The sequence below is a fragment of the Lagopus leucura genome, unplaced genomic scaffold (genome assembly GCF_019238085.1).
Source record: "Lagopus leucura isolate 7727_CA_CO unplaced genomic scaffold, USGS_WTPT01 Super-Scaffold_73, whole genome shotgun sequence".
Lineage (NCBI taxonomy): Eukaryota > Metazoa > Chordata > Aves > Galliformes > Phasianidae > Lagopus > Lagopus leucura.
Genome location: NW_024962252.1, coordinates 18,158,623 through 18,180,587, shown reverse-complemented (window position 1 = coordinate 18,180,587; position 21,965 = coordinate 18,158,623). Strand labels below are relative to the sequence as shown.

General features: G+C 36.2%; 1 protein-coding gene across 2 annotated transcripts in view; it reads left to right on the top strand.

Annotated features, from left to right (window-relative positions):
• Positions 1–21,965, top strand: part of KHDRBS2 (KH RNA binding domain containing, signal transduction associated 2) — a 320,519-nt gene that overhangs the window by 198,508 nt on the left and 100,046 nt on the right. For both annotated transcript variants that reach the window (XR_006181714.1, XM_042888016.1), the window contains exons 5-6: positions 9,693–9,820; positions 11,909–12,104. Coding sequence is in view for 1 of the 2 variants with exons in the window: in XM_042888016.1 (XP_042743950.1) it covers positions 9,693–9,820; positions 11,909–12,104 (324 nt within the window). In the remaining variant the exon portion in view is untranslated. The remainder of the gene's footprint in view (positions 1–9,692; positions 9,821–11,908; positions 12,105–21,965) is intronic.

Below are 21,965 nucleotides of genomic sequence, written 5' to 3'. Positions count from 1 at the left end.
CATTGGTTATCCATAAATCTCTCAGTATGGGAGATAATTTAGATTATAGCAGATCAAACCAAGCAGATTTAAAGTATGTTTGATTCCAGCAGTGAAAATTGCTTTTGTATTTTTACCACACTCTTACACATCATCTTCTCAGCATGTTGTGTTTTATATTTTTCCATAGCATACAAAAAAGCTTTGGCTCTGGGAAAGATGTGCTAGACTGTTAAGTTTGGGTTAGTCTTATTTTTGTGTAGAAGGGGTACATGAGAAAAACAGTTATTGTGTTTTCTTTTTTGACCTGACTGAGGAGAACACTTGAGGCATGGCTGTCTCTGAAAAAAACAAACCCTGATGGTGGCTCAAGTTTGCTGAAAGGACTTTCTGTGAATGCGCCTAGGACTGTCAATGGAAAGTCTTCATCCTTTTTACCAAATCCTTATTTTGCAAAAAATAAAGGACAGAATACTCAGGTCATGTACCATCCTCACAACTCTTCAAGGCATGGTGTCACTGTGCCGAGTCACCCCCCTGCTAGCTCTTGCTTTCAGGATATAGCAGTTGGTCTTCTGGTGACTGAATTTAAGATATTCCCTATCTCCTGCCTTTGAATCAGACAAAAGTTAGATCTTGGTGTATATTTGCAGTGTTGCTGGGAACATTTCTACTTTGTGCTTGCACTATACCTAGTCCTTGCTAAGTCACTCCTTCTCTAAGGACAGCTCATGTTTTCTTAGTTATGTACTGGTATATAGCTGCATCTTTGTGCTTCCAGTTAACAGATGGATTCTTAGCATATTCCTGAAGCATGGAATTAACATATCCAGAAAAAATTCCAGTCACAGGCCCAGGGAGGTTGTGGATGCCCCGTCCTTGGACGTGTTTAAGGCCAGGTTGGACGGGGTCCTGGGCAACCTGATCTGAATGTGTATGTTTGGTGGCCCTGCTAGGCAGGGGGGTTGGAACTACATGATCCTTGATGTCCTTTCCAACCCAGGTGATTCTGTGATTCTGTGTGATTCTGTGTACTGCAGTAAATCAAAGAAATACTACTTCTGCTTTAAAAACTAATCTGTCGTTTATCAAGCTCAATCCCATTGTACTATGTGTGATCATACAGGTTATCACCTAATGGGATATTTTTAAGTTCTAAAATGTTTCAGAAGCTGTAACAGAAAGGATGCTCAACAAACAGCTGTAAGATATTTTCTTGGCCAGATTTCTCATCCTTCATTTCTCTTTGTTTACCGTGCCACATGGGAGCAAGAAAGCATAGCTGTAGCAGGACTATATGAGACTGGCACACTAAATGAGAGCAATTGAGTCTGAATTTTGTTGACTGCTGTTGCCATTCTTTTTTTGCTCAGCAAGTGGGCTGTAAACCTATGGAAGTGGGTTAGCAGGATGCAACATGGCTCCCACCTGACATAGTTTTAAAAAAAAGTTGAATAGGTGCTATATGTAGCTTCCAAATTTGATTTACCATAATGTAGTCTTATAGCAGATCATTTCTCCAGTCTCAAGAACAATTAGTAATGTTAGAAGTCAGAGTAAAACTTCCCAGCAAAAAACAGGAGAAAAAAAAACACTGATAGTCTTACTCTTCTGCTTTCTTTGAAGCAAATAGTTTTTCCCAGAGGAAAATCACTTATATCATGTCCTTCCTTCTTAGGATGTGTTACAAACATCCAGTGCAAAGTCTTTTCAAAGACTTCTTTAGTGGTAGATGGCTACACCACTCTCCCCACAGTCTGCTGTATAGCCTCTCATTATATTATCAATTCCTTTTTATATCCATTTCGTATGACAGCTGTAAGTAAGCACAAGTCTCTTGCAGCCAGGATTCACTCAAAATTAAATTCATGGGTAGGTAGCTGTTAGCCAACTGACTTCTGTGTCATCATTGCTCTAATTTGAATTAAACCATTGGTCTGGGGGCCTAAGAGCAAGAAGAGTGGAACAAATTGGGGCAACCATCTGGGATTTAATACAGATTTCTGAAAATTATTCAAACAGCATGCACTCAACTTCTTTGTGGCTAACACTAATTCCACATAAACTGGAATAATCTTCTGTTCCAGACCCTCTTTCATTTGGAGAAGAAAAAAAAGAAAAGCCCAAACACAATACATTGAATACACAACTGCATGCTGCTTATTTTGCTCTGTTCTAGCAAAGGTTAAAATGTCTGGATCAAAGTTTCACAGCAGTTGTCTATGCACACTGTACACTGTACACTGGGTATTGGCAGCTTCTCTTCAATGCTGGGGAGTGAGATGTCCTCCCCTCTCCCTCCCACACTGCTTGTAGAGCGCAGTGCCCCATGATGATGTTGCCAGGCAGACTTAATTGTGCATGCTCAAAGAGAAAAATGACATCCACACTTGGGTTAGTGCTCTCTGTGGCAAGCTGACAAATCCCCCAGCTGTCAACTAACCTCAAAGGCAAGTGTACGTGGCTGTAGCTTATGTCTGCTTGAATTCTGCCCATAGGCATTTATAAGCTGAAACTCATATTGGCTGCACACATTCAGAATGTTGCTGAGAGAACATATCTATGGTCTGTTTTATCTGTTTTGGTCTCTAAGGATGACCCACACAACTAAGGTTTATTTTTCAGAAGCAGGTAAAGACAATCTTTTTTTTTTTTTTTTGCATATGTGACAAGTGAAAGGACATAATGTTTATAGCTATGGATCTGGCTTAGTTGCTGATTGCTTAGAGAAAATCACATTTCTTCCTTGGACTCAGATGGATTATACTTATTTTTTTATGCATTTTGGGGAGTTACTGTCAGCCAGAGAGCTGCATGCACACAAAATGGCCTTATGCAAGTGCCAATATATATGGGCAAATGCAAAGAGGTATGTGGCGTTAGTGCAGTATTGGCATTGCAGAAGAGGACTTGTGGCAGAAGCATTATCACTTGTGGTGCACTGCAGGCTGTCCATCTAAACCTTTCATTACCTGGCACCTATGCTCTAGTGAAATAATCAGATCAATCTGCAGATGGGCAAAACGCCATCTTAACAGATGGCTTTGGCTGTAGGTACCCAGGAAACCATGCATATACATTAGAAACGGGTTCAGAGAGCACAAGCCTTATCTAGAAACATGAAAACAGCTGTCGGTTTTAACACATCCATGTACTGTTGAAAGCATATGTCATACCCATCAGAACCTACGCAGGATGGGCTAGAGTCTGCTTCCATCATTCCAATGAACCTTGCAGGAATTACTTGGTCAGGTATGGTCCCTGCTATAGGTTAATCTTATGCTTTACAGTGAACTTTGAATTTTTATTATTAAAAGATTCTTTATTAAAGAATGAAATTTGAGGATGCCATTCCATCCACCTAATTTACATGCCCAGCTGAGACACTGGCTCACCTTAATTTTAGGTGATAGAGAGGGCTGTCCAATCTACCTAACATAATTTTCTTAGCTTCTTAAGTAGACAGGGATTGGCTGTAGATACGCATAGGAAAACGTTCAATATACTTACGTTTTGAATGCAATTGAACCTTAGAATTAAATCTTTGAATATAAGGAAATGATAAAATACCTATGTCAGCCCTGGATTCAGTTCACCAAGCTCTTCTGATAGTGAACAGACAGTGCTAATTACGTTTTTTGTAGCACACTGATATTAAAGCACTCAGCTAACAAGTGAGAATTTCTGGGTTCTTGGCCTCTTTAGTAACAAACTGCAAATCCTCACTCCATGAGTCCAAGTTAGTGTTTTTCACCACACTTTGAAGCTGAATCTTAACACAGCTCACTGTCACTGGTCCACAGAGAACACAAAGCAGCAGTGACTACAGGGAGTTCCTCACCACTTTCTGTTTTCACAGGCTTGATGCTTCCCCACATGTACAGGAGAGCTTGAGGACAAGATCTCTACTAGTGTCCAAAATTAATTTGTGGCTATCCAAAAATTAAAAAATAAAAGGGCTATATTCACATCATTTTGCTCCAATTGATTCTCTGGATTTTCTGTACCCTACTGGCTGGCTATGGGTTTTCTTGAAACAGTTACTCAATAGAAATTTCAAGCTAATTGTTACTTAGGCTGCCTGAAGATAGCCCCGATAGCAACATCAAGATTTATGGGAGTTAGGCTAGCTTCAATGAATCTGTGCACATATATGGGCTCTAAAGCTCTTTTAGTGATGCTGGGAGCTGAGCAGGATGCAGAAGTGCCAGGCGAGTTCAAATCCGTCTCCTTCTGCCTACCTGCTACCTGCTACGCTGAGTGCAGGAAAAGAACCCAGAATGGGGAATTAATGTGAATGTGAATATGATTTTTTCTGTTGGCAGTAGTTTCAGAGAGTATTATAAGCCTGAGAGAGAAAAGCAAGCTTAGTAATAGTTCAGTTTGTAGGCAATACAAACTGAGATTTTAGAACCTTTGGACCATATTTCTCATCTTGACTATCCATGTTTACTTTAAAGAGGTGAGGGTCACTTTACAGTAATAACTGACTCTTTTGAAAACAGAGTCTGTCACGGGTATCATTTTTAACTTCTCTACATAAGCCAGCTGTAAATTTGAGGTATTAATGCCTTGGGGTCTTTGAGAAGCATTTTATAGATAGCATTGTATATAGCATTATTTAGATAGTAAGCACAAGTAAAGCATTTATTTTTTGGAATTTCACTCTGTTGAAATCATGTAAAGTTTGATGCCTTAAATCCATACTAATAGGTAGTTGCTAGTCTGTAAATTTAAGTTACCTTGTTATTCTGTTCTAGTTTTATCAAGAGTGTGTAGAGGGTAGTTTGCTCTTCACATGATACCTAGCTACGTAAATTGTACAAGGAATGCAAGTATGCTGTAAAGCGTCATCTGTATAAAAGACCAAGTGAGACCCAATCATACCTCAACATTGTCAGTGTGAAGCATTCTGATTATCATTTTTGGTTTGACATGCATAAATCTGCATTCTTAACGTAGTTTGCATTTAACCTAAATTACTTTCCCCTTAACTAGGTAGAATGAAACTCATCTGTCACAGATAAGAATAATGATATTTATTAACAGTGCAAATCATTCATACACATGGAAAGAACTTAAACTTGCAAAACACATCAGGGCAGGAGATCACAGCCCTTAAGAGATTGATTTGTCCTCGACTTCTACGAGCCTTTGTTATGATAATGACAGATATGTATTCCTATATAATCCATTGCCTCTGTCTGTGTCTTACCCTTCGATTTCTTTATAAACTCTCCTTACTTGTCACTGCATGTTCTTTTTAATTCAGATCAGGTTATGCAGCTTGCGTGATACGTTTCTGTTTTTTACAGAAGTGTTTTTTACATTTCCTAGCTTACATGCTTTCCATCTTTGCTGTACTTCCATGCTAGAACAGCTCCTGGATGAGCTGTCTCTAGTCTGATTTTGATGCTGACAGCTTTCTTTTGTTCCTAACACAGCCAAGGCAACTGACTTAATTAACCATTATAAGCATTGTTGTGGTAGTTTGGGATAAATGTCTTCATGTAGCCTAGAATACTAAATGTTTTATCTAAATATGTACTTTGGTTTGGGCCACTTAGATAAACATTGTGATTTGATGGCTCTGGGTTTCTAGTGGCTTTGCTAAGATTGTAAATCCTTGGTGTATCTAAAAAGTCAGGATAAACATTTATGTAAATAGACATGGGTGTGAGTGGTTAGCTCACCCATAGTGATTGTTTGCAAACCTTGACTGCTGTGATGTACATACATCACTGAATGAACCTGTATATAGACAATAGTGCCACTAAGATATGCAAAATGCATTTGTTAATTCTATGTTAATTTCAGCTATAAGATTTCTAAATTAAATGAAAATAGTGAATACAGTACATTTCTCATGAGCTTAATATGAAGAGTATTTTTTCTGCAACAATAAACTACTATAGTGTATAGCTGCTTAATTATACTTTGTTTAGTACAGGCATGTCTTGCCACATCTACTCTCACTTGGGACTAGATATCTACAAAATATCATCAGCGTAATTTTGCTCAAGTGCTAGGCTCTTGTGCACTTAGCCAAAGTTAAATGTTCAGCAGAATACTCTGTCTGTAGTAGTTATGAAAGATTAAATCTGTTTCTGTTTAATTAATGTGTTGAAGTGAGAATGTCTTTCGAAGATTTCAGATTTCAGATTTAGAAATTGTGGCTTTTATTATGCCTTTTAAAGGGCATACAGCATAAATGATCTACGTAGTTACATATTTAATGGAAATCTTTCTCTTTCAGTATACTTTTCCCAACATTCTAATTACAGTTCTCCATATACCTTTGTCTTTTTCTTGCTGTTTCAAAATACTTTGTTCATATTTAAGAGGGAATACAGCTGGAAAGCAAGGAGAATTGTGTAATGGAGTTGTGCATGCTTGCAGATCCTGCTGTATTTATAAATTTAATTTGGATTTTCCTTTCAGTCATTGCTAAGATTTTTAATGATATTAACATCTGAGCAAGGAACTGTGGCTTTGAGGCAGTTTCTATTACAAGTTCATTTGTACAACAATGTTCCAAAGGAAAGAGATTAAAGCAGCAACATAGACAGTTTTAATTTGTGTTCTTTGCAGGCATTTTTTTCTTTTTTTTTTTCTTTTTTATTTTTTGTCCCCCACATCTTTTTTCTAACAAAATTTACTTGCATTATTAATGAAATTCACTCTAAGCACTGCTGTGGAATCTGAAGGGCAAACTCAATCAGCAAGGTTGAAATTATAATTCTTGCAAAGCCAGTATGAATGAATAGCAGATGACATTAAGCCAGTCACAGGAAATTGTACATTTATTTATTGCTGTAAATGTGATTTGATTGATTCTATCTGTTTCTTTCCCTTTGTGTTTTACAGAACACATTTATTTATAAAGATGTCTTTGTCTCATTACCATGTTAAAATGACAGAAAAAATGTGCAAAAAGTTTTGGCGATTGCTGTGAACTGAAAGCTATCATCTGGTTTACTAGCAAATTGGGGATTTACTTATAATTATGACTCTGCTGCAAATGTCACATGTTGTTTTGTATAAATATGGTACTCTTCTGAATTGCATTATTAGACTTTATTCCAGCTGCACTCCCTAAAAATTTAGAAATGTAGAAGTAAAATTATCACCAGGCCTACACTCTCTAAGAGCACAAAAAGGTCAGCATCATATCTTTAAACAGAATGCCCAGGCTTCTGATTCAGTAATTTAGAAAAAAAAGAGGCTTAGCTCTTTATTGGGATCTCTTCAGGATGTATTCCTGAGATCAAACAAAAAATAGTGGCAAAACTGTTTGAAAACTTCCTCTCCTGTTTCTCCCTCATCACTCAAACCTCCCTCGGGTCACCAGCTTCTCCAATACTCCACGCAAGAGTTGGATTTTGTTTTCTAGCTTTAGTTGTTTTGTTTCACAGATCACACTTACCAAAAGTCATCTCTTCCAACAATGGCTCCTTTTGAACAAGGGAATCTAAAAACAATACCCTGGATACAGATGAGAACTTCAGAGGGTCATGGAAATGTCTATCGGAAGGGTCAATTGAAGGTCTTCTTCAGTATTTCTCTTCAAGCATTTCTACTGCCAACAGTAAACAGAAAATCAAGGCAGTTATGTCTCTGTCTAGTTGAATCTTGAATCTGTATAGCCTATTCAAGGTTTGCAATAACTTTCTTCCAACAGTGCTTTAACTCGGTCTGTTATTTCCCAGCCTGTAAAACTGTATGGGCCTGGTCATCGTTACAAATGTGTAGAACTCTGTGCCACTTCTTGTTGACCTTCATGAGGTTTCTGTTGGTCCTTCTAGCTTCTTAAATTCACTCAAAATTGGAGTTCTGTAATTATTTATTGATGAAGAGATGGAATTATCCTGCTCCACTCTGAGCTTGTGTGGCTTCACATCGAGTACTGTGTGTAGATTTTGGCACTACAGTATAAGAAGGAAATAAAACTAATAGAGTGTCTAAAGGATGGCTGTGAAGAGCTGGAAGTGTCTAAGAGGAGAAGTTCTAGGAGGAGTGGTTGAGGTCTAGTTTGTTCAGTCATTTAGTTTGTTCAGAGCAGAAGAGGCTGAGGGGAGCCTTGTGGCCACCTGTCCCCTCATAGGGGAGTAGAGGAGCAGTGCTGATCTCTCTGGTGATAACAGCAGGACCCAAGGGAATGGCATGGAGCTGCATCAGGGGAGGGTCAGGTTGGCTGTTAGGAAAAAGTTCTACACCAGAGGGTGGTGCGCATGGAACATGCTGACCAGGGCAGTGAGCAAAACCCTGAGCTGCCAGAGGTCAAGGAGCATTTGGACAACACTCTCAGACATAGGGTTTGAATTTTGGATGGCTGTGTGTGGAGCCAGGGGTTGGACTGAAAGATCTGTGTGAGTACCCTCGCATAGCTAAGGATATTCTATGATTCCATGATTCTATCATTTTCAGTGAGTCAGCTATTTACTGTTAGTATTATCTGCAAATTTATTAAGCCCATTTTGCTGGCAAAGAAAGCTGACTTCAGAAATTTGGTAAGGATTAGAAACTGGTGAAATCCAAGTCCTGTCTCATAGTTCGTTTGGTCTAACTTGACTAGAAAGAAGTGTTACTTGTAACTAAACCTAGACAGTTGTCCATTGGAGAAGAAGCAGGTGCTGCAGCATTTTTTGATTCTTGAATGTTAGTCCATGACAGTTTCCTGTTGAAGGATGTAGAATTTGAAGGGCTGAAAATCTATACTTTCTGTTCAGAAACGCTAGTTAACTGTTGCAGAGTTCTCCTGACAGAGAGATGGCTACTGCAGTGAGCCCTTATTACCGTGTTCAGCTGAAAGCAAAAGAACCTAAAGAAAAAGGGAATTCTGACTAAGACAAAGGCTGTAAAATGAGTTTAAATTACCCAATATTATATGTTTTGAATCAGTAAGAAAAGAACAATCATCCGATGTTCTGTTGACTGAGCTAGCAGAAACTTGCAGTGCTGTAGATACCCTGCAGACTTAGAATGGGCCTATTCTATATATAATTGAACAATTTTATACAGTAAACATTGCCTTGTTGCTCCTAAAGAGAGCTCCTTTCTAAAGTTCTTTAATAGATACACAGAATAACTGAAGGCAGCAATCAATGATGATAAAATTCAGTAAATGATATGACTGTAGAGTTTAATTTCATAATGCTATAATCATTGGTATGTTTTTGTGAAACCACCCAATCAAAAGCATGCAGTGAACAATTTTCTATGCCAGAGTGCAGTGTTATGCGAAATATGTGCTTGGAGTACATAAAAGTAGACAATGCTCTCTGCCAGAAAAATATACCAAGTATTTATAAAATGGTTTTTTTTGTACTTATTTCATGCTGTTTCAGATTTGTACCTTCTGTATGTGAAAGTCTGTTTGCATTTTGTTTACAGATAGACTTCATGTTTACACCTTGTGTGCCTTTTGTTTTCAATTTTGTGTGTGCGTCTTGTTTTTAGCCATCTTAAGTATACACATAAATTTGTCTGACCATATATTATTGATACTTATCCAGTCCACAAATACATCAATTTCATATCACTTGATATGAATACAATATGAATAACAAAAATAATATTGCAGCCTACAGGTAATTTATGCAAGGCAATTCATCCAAACAGCATCTGTGCAGTTTCTTTAATTTCTGTTTTAAGTTGTTTGGCAGCTCAGCCAAAATACAACATTTCAGTAAGTTTCATCTTTTGCATTTCAGGATTATAATGATGAAATTCGTCAGGAGCAACTGAGAGAGCTGTCATATTTGAATGGTTCCGAGGATTCAGCACGTGGACGGGGTATTCGAGGAAGAGGGATCCGTGTGCCACCTGCAGCTCCTTCCAGGTGTGGTAGCTAATCTATTATGTGAATAGTTTTAGAAAGTGTAAGCAATGGCAAAATAAGCAGTTAAAAATAATAATTGTAGACATCACAGTCAGTAAATCGAACTGACTGTTTTTCTTCTGAGAATTTGTGCTATCTACATTGTTCCAGGCTCTCAAATCTGTAATTTACAGGTCATAAGGGGGGGGTTGCAAGTAACAGACTGCAAATCAGAACAGATTATGAAGCTAGTGGAAGGATATGTCTGGGAGAAAACATTGTAATGCTGATGCAGAAGCAGAATAGTTGGTGTCGTAAAATCATAGGTCAATAAAATGGCATTCTGTGCTGTAGACAGAGAAGGCTACATAGTCTGGATAGCTGCTTATTTGCCAACTCATTACTTATTTTTGGCATAGTATATGAATAATACTAGGCTATAGTCTAAATATTAAATTGTATTCTATGTGTTGTATATGTTATCATTTCTTTATGAATTTCACTGATATCATCTAAAACTTTTGGTATATGAATGTTTCCTGAATTCCTGCAAGTATTTTTTTGTGTATGTGTGTGTGTGTATTGTCAACAGATACCTCTGCATGTTCATGAAGACAGTATATAATCTTCCTGTAATCCTTATGGCTCATTTTTGAATGTGAACCCTTAAAAATTTGTTGCCTAAGGTATTTAAGTTATCAGGCTACTCATAGGCTTGGCAAGTGGTGCTAAGAAAAACACTTTTAGAGGGAATGCAATACAGAGCTTCCTTGATTGTGCTCACAGAGAAGTTGCTCTTTGGTAATTGAACTGGCTGATCTTGTGCCCCTTTTTCCTTCCTGGAAAGTGTTTTCCCTCTGTTCTTGACATTTTATTTTTTTTTAATCTGTGATATCTTACACATGCCCAAGACATTATACACTAGACATTCATGACCATCTTCTAATGGAAGTGTTCTGAGGCTCAGAAGTTAGATTTCCTTGCTACTAAGATCTGTGAGGGACTTGATGGTGATGTTCACAACATCATTGTAACAGGCAGTTTTAAATTAGTGTAAGTATAATCAGTGGAGTGCTGGCTTCCATTCTTGTTGAACACTTACTGACTGGAGCAATAGGACAGAAACTAGGATGTTGGATACTTTCCTTACTTAACAGTAAGAAATCGCAGAATGTTAAAAAAGGAGTAAAGGAAAAAAAAAAAAAAAAAAAAAAAAAAAAAGGACCTGGAATATCTAAGTTAAATAAGTTGCTCTAAAAGTAATGCCTCCTATTTATTTCCATGGAAGCTACTACAGTAGAAAGAATATAATAGAACTGTAGAACTGTTTGGTAGAGCAAATCCTCAGCTACAACACTATTTTTATATATAAAATTATATACTGAAAGGAAAATCATAGATTGTTTCTCTGATATATCCTCCTTCTAGTTTGGCAAATCTGGATACCAGAACCTCTTTTTAACCAAGATCAGCTGCTGCTTCTGACATACCAGTGTTTTGGATATAGCATAAATAAGGAGCAGAATGCTAAACTAAACCTTTCTCTGCTTGTCTATATGCACTGCTCTCTCTGTAAACTGGGGAAGGCCAAATCTTACGCTATCCTTTCCTTGTGCTGAACTAAATTGAACAGGAGTGAAAGTTCTTACTCTCCTTTTATACTCCCTGCTTTGCCTTGCTCTTTTCTGCTATCCAGCATTATCTTCTGCCAGACAAATTCTCCCATCCACCAATAAGCATGAAACTGACAGTGATTGCTTTTGTATTTTGGAAGCAATGGAAAAAAATCTTCATTTTTTTTCTTGTTTTGGAACTACTTCAGAGTAACTCTGCAAATTGAATCACAATGCTCCAGTATTTCAGTAGTACAAGTGAAGAAGAAGGATCAGATGTAAAAAGCACTGAGTAGCTTAGAAATAATGTCTTTCCATAACAGAAGTTCTGCATGAGATACTGCCTAAAAGAGCTTGACATCATAGCTGCCAAAACCCATAGTAGCACAACACTTTAAATAGCAGTAAAAATACAGGAGCCTTTATAGTGGGGTAGCATTTGCCTGTCCTCCCTTAACGTACACCCCGGTGCATTCACTTCTTTCTGCTCCCACAGGGGCCGTGGGGGTGCGATTCCTCCGCCCCTCCCTGGACGAGGTGCCCAAGCACCCAGAGGAGCACCAGTGACTCGCGGAGCTCTCCCCGTCCCACCTGTAGCAAGAGGTGTTCCCACACCTCGAGCAAGGGGGGCCCCAGCGGTACCAGGCTACAGACCACCCCCACCACCTGCACATGAGGCATATGAAGGATATGTAAGTAATTGCATGCACCATTAACAGATGTGAGCCAAACTGCTGTGCTGAGCTACCAGCACCTCTAAGGCCGAAGAATCTAGTCAAATAAGCTCTTTGTCTCTACTGCGTACCTCCTGCTGGTGAATCACAGTCTAGGTGATATAATGTGGCAGCAGAATTATGGTTCAGGTGATATGAGTTCACAGAGCTTTTCACAGCTTAGTTTTGGATATGAGAAGATTGTGCTAGTTAGCTCTCAGAATATCGCAAAAGAGCAACTCAGGCTATAAATGTAGTCTGAAGACTGCTGTAGTTGAAAAATACTGTTTATTGTAGGTGAAGTTCTTAGGAATAACAAATAATATCCCTTCTGAGAAAATAAGATTTCTTTATTCTTCTGAATTCTTATTACATAAGTATATATGGATTTTTCACTTGTATTCATAGTTGTGTTACAGATGCCTAACAAATAGAAATACAGGTATTTTTCATTTAAACTGATACAATTATGCATATTTAGCAAGGAGTAGTAGTAGCTGTCACCTTTTCTTATGAGATGTTACAAGTAATCATGCTGTAAACATCAAAGCTTTCAAGTCATCCTCATTAATGTTCCCTCCTGGAACTATCACCATAACAACAGATATTCAAGTAGAAAAAAAAATTCCGTCATATATAAAATCTGACTTTTCTGAGCTGTAACAAATCCAAAGGTAAGAAAGATGAACAACCCATCCACACTTTAATTCTATCACTGGGAGAACCATTGAGAAGATAGAATTGCGTTGAGAAGATTCAGTTTTATTTAATTAGAGGCCTTCTGGAAAAGCTTTACTCAACCGTCTGCATTTGAAGAGTGGAGGTTAGATCATGGCCATTTCAAATCAGGGGCACACTTTCTGTCAATGCCAAAAGCCAAAACTGAACAACAGCTGCAAAAAAAAAAAAGGAGGGAAATTAAGTCCCTACTATTATTTACCTCAACACAGTTTCTATTTTTAAATGAGTATGAAGCCCTGCTTGGAAAAAAAAAAAAAAAAAAGAAAAAAAAAGAAAAAATAGTATTAAAAAAAACTATATCCCTCATTTATGGATAATATAGATAGATAAATATAGTATATCTGTTTTTTGCATAATATCTGAAATCTTCCTGTTCTGTGCAGAGTTCTTTTCCTAATCCACGAGTGACAATTTCAAAACAGGGTTTTTGTAATTTAAGATTAAAATTATAAATGAAGCAAATCTTCTTTTCATCTAATCTACTGGTAAATGTCCTAAGATATTAAACAGATTTTAGGAAACATTTATTAGCTATTTCCTGTTTGGCAAATATAAAGAAAGAAGAAATTGAGGCAGCTGGATTACAGAAGATCAGGAAAATATTCAGGCAATCCTACACTGCTTTTGCTCTCAGAAACACAACATATACACAAAAAAGTGATTTTAATTTATAATAGAGTACTGCAATGAAACCAAACACATTTGTGCTTTTAAGTGTTAGTACCTATTTAAGTAACTGTAAACATTTTTCTTGTAGAGCAAAATCATATGTTTTGGAGATCCTTCAGTCTCCTACATCCTTTCAACATCTGTATTTCACAGCTGAGAATATACGGGCTTTCCCAGATTTGCCGTCATCCAACAGTTTGCAATGAAAATCACTCTCTTACCAATTTGGAGAGACTAATGAACATAATCCAAATACATTCTGTCATCTTGTGAACTGAGATAATATTTAAAACTGTTGGTGTACAGGTGGAAGGAAGAGTTCAGTGTGAATTTGTTAATAATATTTTAGGGAAAAATATTTTTAATTTTGAATGTAGTAATAAACACCATTTTTCTTCCTAAATAGCAATTGAACTATTTATCTGTCTTGATGCTAAAACCAAGTGAATTTATTTGTTGACCAGCAACAAATGTCATGTGTAATTGTTGTTCTTTCACAATAAATCCCAGAGATGAAAAACTAATTTACAATGAATAATTTATCCAATTTACTCTGTCTCATTTTCTGCTTGTAGGCAACTTACGAATAACTCAAGGATATTACCATTTCTTTATATGTTTATGACTTTCATTTCTGAGAACAGTACTCCACTGCAAATTTTGCATAGGATATGCAAGCACCTTTGGTTTGATTAGCAGTGCACATGAATGCAGTGTCACTGATTTTGTGTAACTGCATTTTTTTTTTCTTTGCTCTAATAATATATACTCATTTTGATGCTAAGTTCAAAGTGAATTCAAGCAATATAATAGGATGGATGCAGCGGATTTTTTTAATGTCTCAACAGTTTTTCCTGGAAAAAAAAAAATATATGTATATATATATATATATACATACGTATATATATATATATGTATATATTCTCAGTTCTATTAATCAGAGATTCTGTTGACTTTTCCATGTTGCAACACTTACCTGTTTAAATGCTTTGGATAAGCATTTAAAAGTTTGGATCACTCCTTTGTATTTTTGTATTCCGGTATTGGCCTTTGGAGGGTCCATAAACCAAAATGACTGAAGGTTTCTAAAGAAAAATGAAGTCTTGTTGCTGCGATGAATGTATTCGTACTCAACATTTTGAATGTAAAGCCCAACCAAGGGGAAAATAGTTTTGAAAAATTTTCAGAAAAGAGGAGGGCTCGATAGGAATGTGTCCACTTGTGCAGCCCTTCCATAAAGAAGGAGTGACACATCTCACACCCTTTTGTTTCCTTGCTTTTGAAAGAGACACACAGCTTTTCTTGGATGTAGCTTGAACAGTGTCCGTGAGGAACTTCTGAAGACCACCTACAGGAAGCAGAGATACAGATATTAGAGAGAAAATGCAGAGGAAAACAATGGTTGCTACTTGCCTTACATGTCTTAAAAGCAGTTTGTTATGTTTGAATTTGAACGGAGCTCTTGATGAATTAACTACGCAGTATTTGTGATCAGGGGGTTTGTCTTGGGTTTGTAACCTGGTGACTAGGAGTACTCAGCAAAGGTGACTGACCTTACTTCAGTGCAGCTGATTTGTATAATGTGCTCTTCTTAAGGAGATGTTCACTTGAGCATAGTTAAGAGCAGAGGCTTGAATTGGTCATTATGAACTTTCCTCGAAAGAAACTGTTTCTGAAGCATTGCCATACTGAAAATATCTCTGAAAAGGACTCAAAGCTTCATTAAAAATAAAGAAATAACAGCCTTCTAAACCATGGACTCTTTGTTTTCACAGAAAATCACACAGAGTGATTCCCAATTAAATGCATTATGGATCATACTTGGAATACTTTCATACATTAAGTACACCAATTAATTTGAAATACTGCTTAATTTTACTTTCCAAATATAGTAACGCATGCCACCACTAGTTGTTGACAGCAATGACTCAGTATGGAACATTATAGGAATACTGATTTGCCACCAAGTTGTTCTTTTTCTCAAAGGATGCTGAAGACACAAAAGTGAATGACAGAATGGCAGCCATGCCAGCAGGTTTTAGTGAAAAAAAAATATTTGTTTGGAATTTATCAAATTAAGTTTTTAAATTAGGTTCATATTCTACATTGCATTAGGCAGAGACATTTTGAGTAGAGAGAATGGTACTGGAATTGCATTTTAATTGCTTCCTTTTAACTTACATCTTATATAATTGTGATTTGAAGCATTACTTTTGTTTGTTAGAGATCTGATATCAAGCCAAATTTTATGCTGGTTCTGTATCAGTACACAAAGATAGGAGATGGTAAATAAAAATGGGTGCAGACGTTGTTTCAACCCTTCATTACGACCTTTATTGACAAGGCCAATGGAAATATTGATTTTGTGCCATTTTTTCATTACAGTGGTTAAGATTTGTTGGTTGAACATGTATTTTTTCATATACTTGAAGTTTATAGTCAGGAAAATTAACAGTTATCATCATTACAAATTGAGGGAAGTCTTCTGGAATCTTTTCTCAACAGTGGTAAGCAATTTTAAAGGTTAAGCTCTTGTTGGCATATTTTGAGACAGCAAAAGAATGATAGACAAGACTGATATTCATGATTTACACAGTAGTGTGACAGTGCATGAGCAGACCTTCTACTGGAAGGAATGTCCTACTGAGGCAATAAAGACACTGATTATTTCAGGCTATATATTTTATTTTCTATAAATATAAGTCAAAAGTGCGTGTACTTTCTGGTCATGGAGCTTCAGTCTTCTTAATCTTAAAGAGCTATAATGAAAAACAGTGAAGGTTTTCTTTGTATTTTTAAGAGCTATGGTAGGCCTTCTTAAGAGGTTTAACTTGCATTTGGGCTATTTCAAATACTTAGCTGATGTTCAAATTAAAATATATTGCTTAAAATAATCATTCTTTGATCTCTCAGTAAGAAGATCCTTCCAGTGGAAATCTAGAAGTGGCCTACTACTAAATCCCTTGTGCCAGATGTGAAGAGTTGTAAACTAGAATAAATTTAAGACTAAAATACACACCAATTTCAAATATTACTTACACAACAGGTAGAGTATGGTTCAAAGGAAAACAGAGTAGCTTGCAGTTCAAGATAGCATTAATATTTGTAGTAGTATAAATTAATTTTACTATGCATTTATGAAAACTGCTTCACCCAACTGAATCACAAAATTAACATGTCATACTTCTAACAAGGTAAAATATTGTATTTCTGTACAATTTGTATTGTATCAAATAGGCAAGATTTTCTACAATATCCTGCACAGAGAGGCACTCATCTTAATATGAATACCTAGATAAGGCTCTTGTATTTACAAATAAATATATAATTTGTTTATAAGAAATGCACCAGCTTGTCAAGACACTGAGAAGCTGGCAAAGCTTCTAGGTGTGGGACAGCCAGATAAAGGGCAATTTTAGATAAAAATATTCTTTTGCCTCTCACTTTATTGATCAAACCAGCCAAACACAGCTTTTGGTAATCTTCTGGAATGAATGAAGAGCTGCACTCAAACAAAGTCACTGAAAAAGAGCAACACAATAAGATAGATTGTGCTTTTAATGTCATGCTGTTCTTCTTCTCATTTCAAGCTATTTAAAATGAAAGCAAATGTCACACTCAGCTGTTCATTCTAAGCCCAATGGTTATTTACATTTTTCAATAGTTTTCAAACAAACTGAAACAATTATGCTTATGTTTACTCAGTGCCAACCTAGACGTTTTGTCACATTTACACATTTTTAAAAAAATAATTGGCATTTACATGTGACTACAATTCCCAAAATTATGCATGTGAGGTCTCTGGTTAGCATTTTAAACTGAAATTCTCAGGGATTTTTAATCTATTCTATCTGCTACTCTGAATGTAAATTGAAACTGTACGTAAAGACCTGCACTTCTTCTTCATGACATGTTTGTACCTGTATTAGTCCTTCAGTGAATATGTTAAAATGAGCAACTGGTACTTGATTCTGCTACTTTGAAAGTCAATTTCTATAATCCCAGCAGGATGTTCTCAGTGAGAATGCGAGTGGGACAACTAAAGAGAGTTGTTCTAAATCTTGAAACAGTCTATACATTGGATACAATGACATTCAAAGGCAATTTTTTTTTTTAATTTGTATTTGCGACTTTTAAGATGTGCCACTTATTGATTCCTGTGCCCCTTCCATATGAAAAAGAATCAATGAGAAATGTACTGGGGCTAAAGATCATTTGAATAAAGCTGGAATTATAGACACAGGAATCTACATGGCTGAGCAACATATTGATTAAATATGATTGATTACCCACTTACGCCCAAGGCACTTAGAAAAAGAGCTAAGCTATATTCAACTTACATCTGCTGTGACTTGAAAAATCAAATTTTATTTTTACTATAATAACAATAAACAAGATAATGTCTATATTATCTGAAAGACACTGCTGGGCTTTAGAATAGTTCTGTGAATCGTCATCTCTTGAACAAACAGTGGATTTCTCTATTAGTTATTCAGAGTTTGGGGAATTTAGTCCATTGATAATATAACAATATCCATTGTGAAAACTTCCAGCAACTTGATTACAGAATTAAAATAGCAGCAACTTTTTCACTTAAGAACAAAAATCGCAGTCAGCCTTAAACCATCAGTGTCTGATGGAACCTGGAATTCTAGAGCTTTTCAGTTACATGTGTAAAGTGTAGTTTGGTTCATATTTTTTTAGTTGATAGTCTAAAGAAATAAGTCTTATAATATGAAACAAGTGGTTTTGTAAATGTGAATACTGCTTTTGCACTCAGAACTGCCACGAAATTTGTAATGTGCTGTAAAGTGGACTTCTACTAGTGACTGTCTTGATGCGATTTGATTCTAAAACTAATATTTATGCAGTGGACTAAACTTTACTTATAAAATACAATGAACTTTTATATCTACTTATAAATGCTCCAGAAAGATATTTTTTTTGTGTGAAGGATAAACTCTTCTATTGTCCTCTCCATGCTCTCCTTACTTTGCAAAAATATTTCTCTCTTTATCAAGTTTTCAGTTCAAAACTGTTTTCCATGTTAGACAGATTATAGAAGAAAATGCTGATGCAGCTGTACGTGTTTTAGTGTTATACATGATGTTAATACAACTATAGCCTAATAAATATTTATATTTGTTGTAAGGAGATCTAAGTGAAGGGCATCTCTCAACTGATCATCCAGCTTTCATATGGGCCTTAAATATTCATAATGTATGCTCTTATATTCATAAGATCCTACATTAAAAATATATGGAGTATTCTCCATAGATACAGAATTTTTCTGTTTGGTGCAGTGCACCATTTGATCATTAAACAGTGAAATTGTTCAGGAGCCAGTAGCCAGAAGTACTTGTCTACCATCATTTGTCTATGTCCCCGTTCATCGTTTGACTATTTGTCTGATAGAGAGCAGTCTTGGAAGGTACAAAATGAATCTGTAAGCATTTTCTGGCTAAATTTGTTTGTGTGACTACATCTCTGCTCATGTTTCTCTTTTTATGACAGGTTGCAAAGGTAAGTTATAAGCTTGTATTTCGTGCAAATTTATACAAGTGAAGAGGATTGCTATTAAAGAATTGGGACAAATCCAATTTAATAAGAGTTGTTGAGAGTTCAGTTATTATGTGAGTTCAGTAACAACAGAAGGCCAGGGTTTTTTTCGCAGCATATCTTACCCAAATTTAGTCCACCACAGACTAAATAATTTCAGACTGCAAGGTTCATCATAACTGGTGAGTTCCTGAGGAGGCAAGCACTCACATAAATTCTGTGGTAATGAGAAAATCTCACTGCATGCTGCTGTTTCTTGCAGACTGGTAAGCACAGAAACCTCAGATGTGCCAGACAATTATAGCAGCCTGTAGCTCTGGTTTTGGGAAAGGCATTAGGTGACAAAATGCTGTGACACTTAACATTATCACACCAACTTTGCCTCTAGCATACCAGCCTTTCTCATGTATACCAGCATAGCCTTTGTAGTAAACACATGTTAGTAACTAATGACTCTTTAGTACAGTACCTAAACAAACTGCTCTGTATATCAGTAGATTTCACATGTAGCTAACCGTACTACCATTTTGCTTTTATATTTTTTTATCAGAAACTTTCACTTGTAGCTAAAACATGAGCTGCACAGCTTAGGAGCCATATTATGTGGAATCTTATATAGGTTGTTTCAAAAGTTATTCTAGTTCTCCTGCACTTTTAAGAGCACTTTTTAAAAGTACTCACGGTTTCAAGAAGCTTTCATCACGGTTCATCTGCTTTCTTCTTTTCAGCTCATCCATGATATTGTCATCTTGCAAAAGAATACATCTATGTGAAACTGCAGTGATAGCTTTTTAGCAGCTGCACTTAGAATCAAAAACAAACATTCCAGAGCACAGTTCTGTTTCATTCTCTGCCTGATAGACCTTTTCGCCACTTGCTTCTATCTGCATACTTAATGCTTACTCAGAATAATTGGAAAGAAGGATTTCTATTGGTGTAATAAAAGGCCTTAAAAGTAGTCTAATATCCCTATAACATTTTTTCCCTCAATATATTTGGTGTATTTGCAACTCTGAATTTCAGTTACAGATAGAAATAAATTAGTTGTGCTAGATGAATTATCCCTTGTTTTGGGATCCATAAACTATTCAGCAGTATGCCTGTTCTTTTCAAGTATTTAAGGAAGGTTCAAATGTATACTTTAGAATTTCACACGTATGGACATAGATTTGTATATGCCATGTGTATGTTGGTATAGACAAGGCTGGCTCAAGCTGTGCCATGAATACAGGCCATTTGCAGGTACATGTCAGCAATTTCTTCCCCTTGGGCACAATGTGAATGTCCCATTATGTAGTAATATTGGAGGGAGAAGGGTTTATAACTCTGCAACTGCCTTAGTATTTCCAGTAAATTGTTGTTTGAATATAGAGATGCATGCTTACATTCTGATACTCATGCATACGTGATGTCTATAGCTACAGAACAGAAAAATATGGTACAATTCTTCCAACACATCTGTCTATAATGACTTTGTGTGGTAGCCTACAGTGTGCCTGAGTGACAGAGTAAGGAACCAGTCTGAAAGATCAGATAAATACACTTTTTAAATCATGTGTTTTCTAATTGTGCATTTTTTGTAAAACATATTGATTTGACTTGCTCTCTCTCTTTGAAGCTGTAGTGTAGACATTTTTTTTCAGCTGTCTTTTTTGGGTCAGTGTTCAGGTGCAAGTCAAGAACTCTCCTTCTGGTCTTTCCTTAGCCCAGTCTGGTGCAGCCTAACCCCAGGATCAAAACTGTGGGTTTGTCTTTAGAAACTTGTGTGGCAAGAATCTGAAAAGCTGGTGCAGATCAGCCAGAAAAAAAGAGTGTTTAACATTCACCAATTATTGTTTTGGAAAAAATAATGAATGATAAATTCTTACCCATCTCCCCATTATGCTCACTGGTATGTATAATCTGGCATTATATATTTGAAGCAGGAATAATTAAATGAAACTAAACAAAAATAAATTGGTTATCTCTGCTTCCATAAGGTCACGTAAAATGGTTAGACCTTAAAATAATAATCTGAACAGAGTGATGAACATATCCTGGGACTCTGAAAAGTTGTAGAAAAAAGATACAAGCATGAATTTAAATGAGTAATTTCATTTATACAGTCATATGAGCTGAATAGAGTACAATTTACTTATATTTTTTCCCATTTTTAATTTCTTCAGAAAAGGTGATATTAAAGTGATTGGAGCATTCATTTAAATACCTCTGTCAATAAACATGTCAATATCATTCCCAAATACGTTCATTTTTGAAACTACTGGATCTGTTATACTTTATTGAAGAAGCAGAATTATTGTATCTTTCTGAAGAACAACAAAATGAGAAAATTGGCCTTGTTATGAAACACAAGACCTTAAGTTTGATTTGAAGGGCTCTTAGGGAGTGTAGAAATCACTTGGAGAGGGATACATTATAGTGGTTCTGGGACCATAAAGTGTATGGCTAGAGATGAAAAATGTTCTTTCTCCATACAGACCTGCTTTTTTTCCCAATGAAATTATGTTTGCTTGCATTTTAATAGCTGTTACAATCATTGCAAGTGCCATTATTCATAGTTGTCTAATAACTCTTGGACTAGCTGCTGTTGCTTTGTTGATATCATATAAAAATGCATGGAGTGTAACATCTGAAATCATCCACAATACTACATCTGATAAGTTAAATTACATAGATAAACATTTCTTACTATCTTAAAAATATATTAGGAACTTAGTATCTTAAAACTTAGTATCTTAAGTATACATTAGTATCATGTGGAAAGTTTCTGTAAGAAGAAGTCTTCACTTAACTGGTAATGATTTTATTCTAGTCTGTGCAATCTGGATAAAAATAAAATACTAAAATATACAGTTCTGATGAAAGAAAATG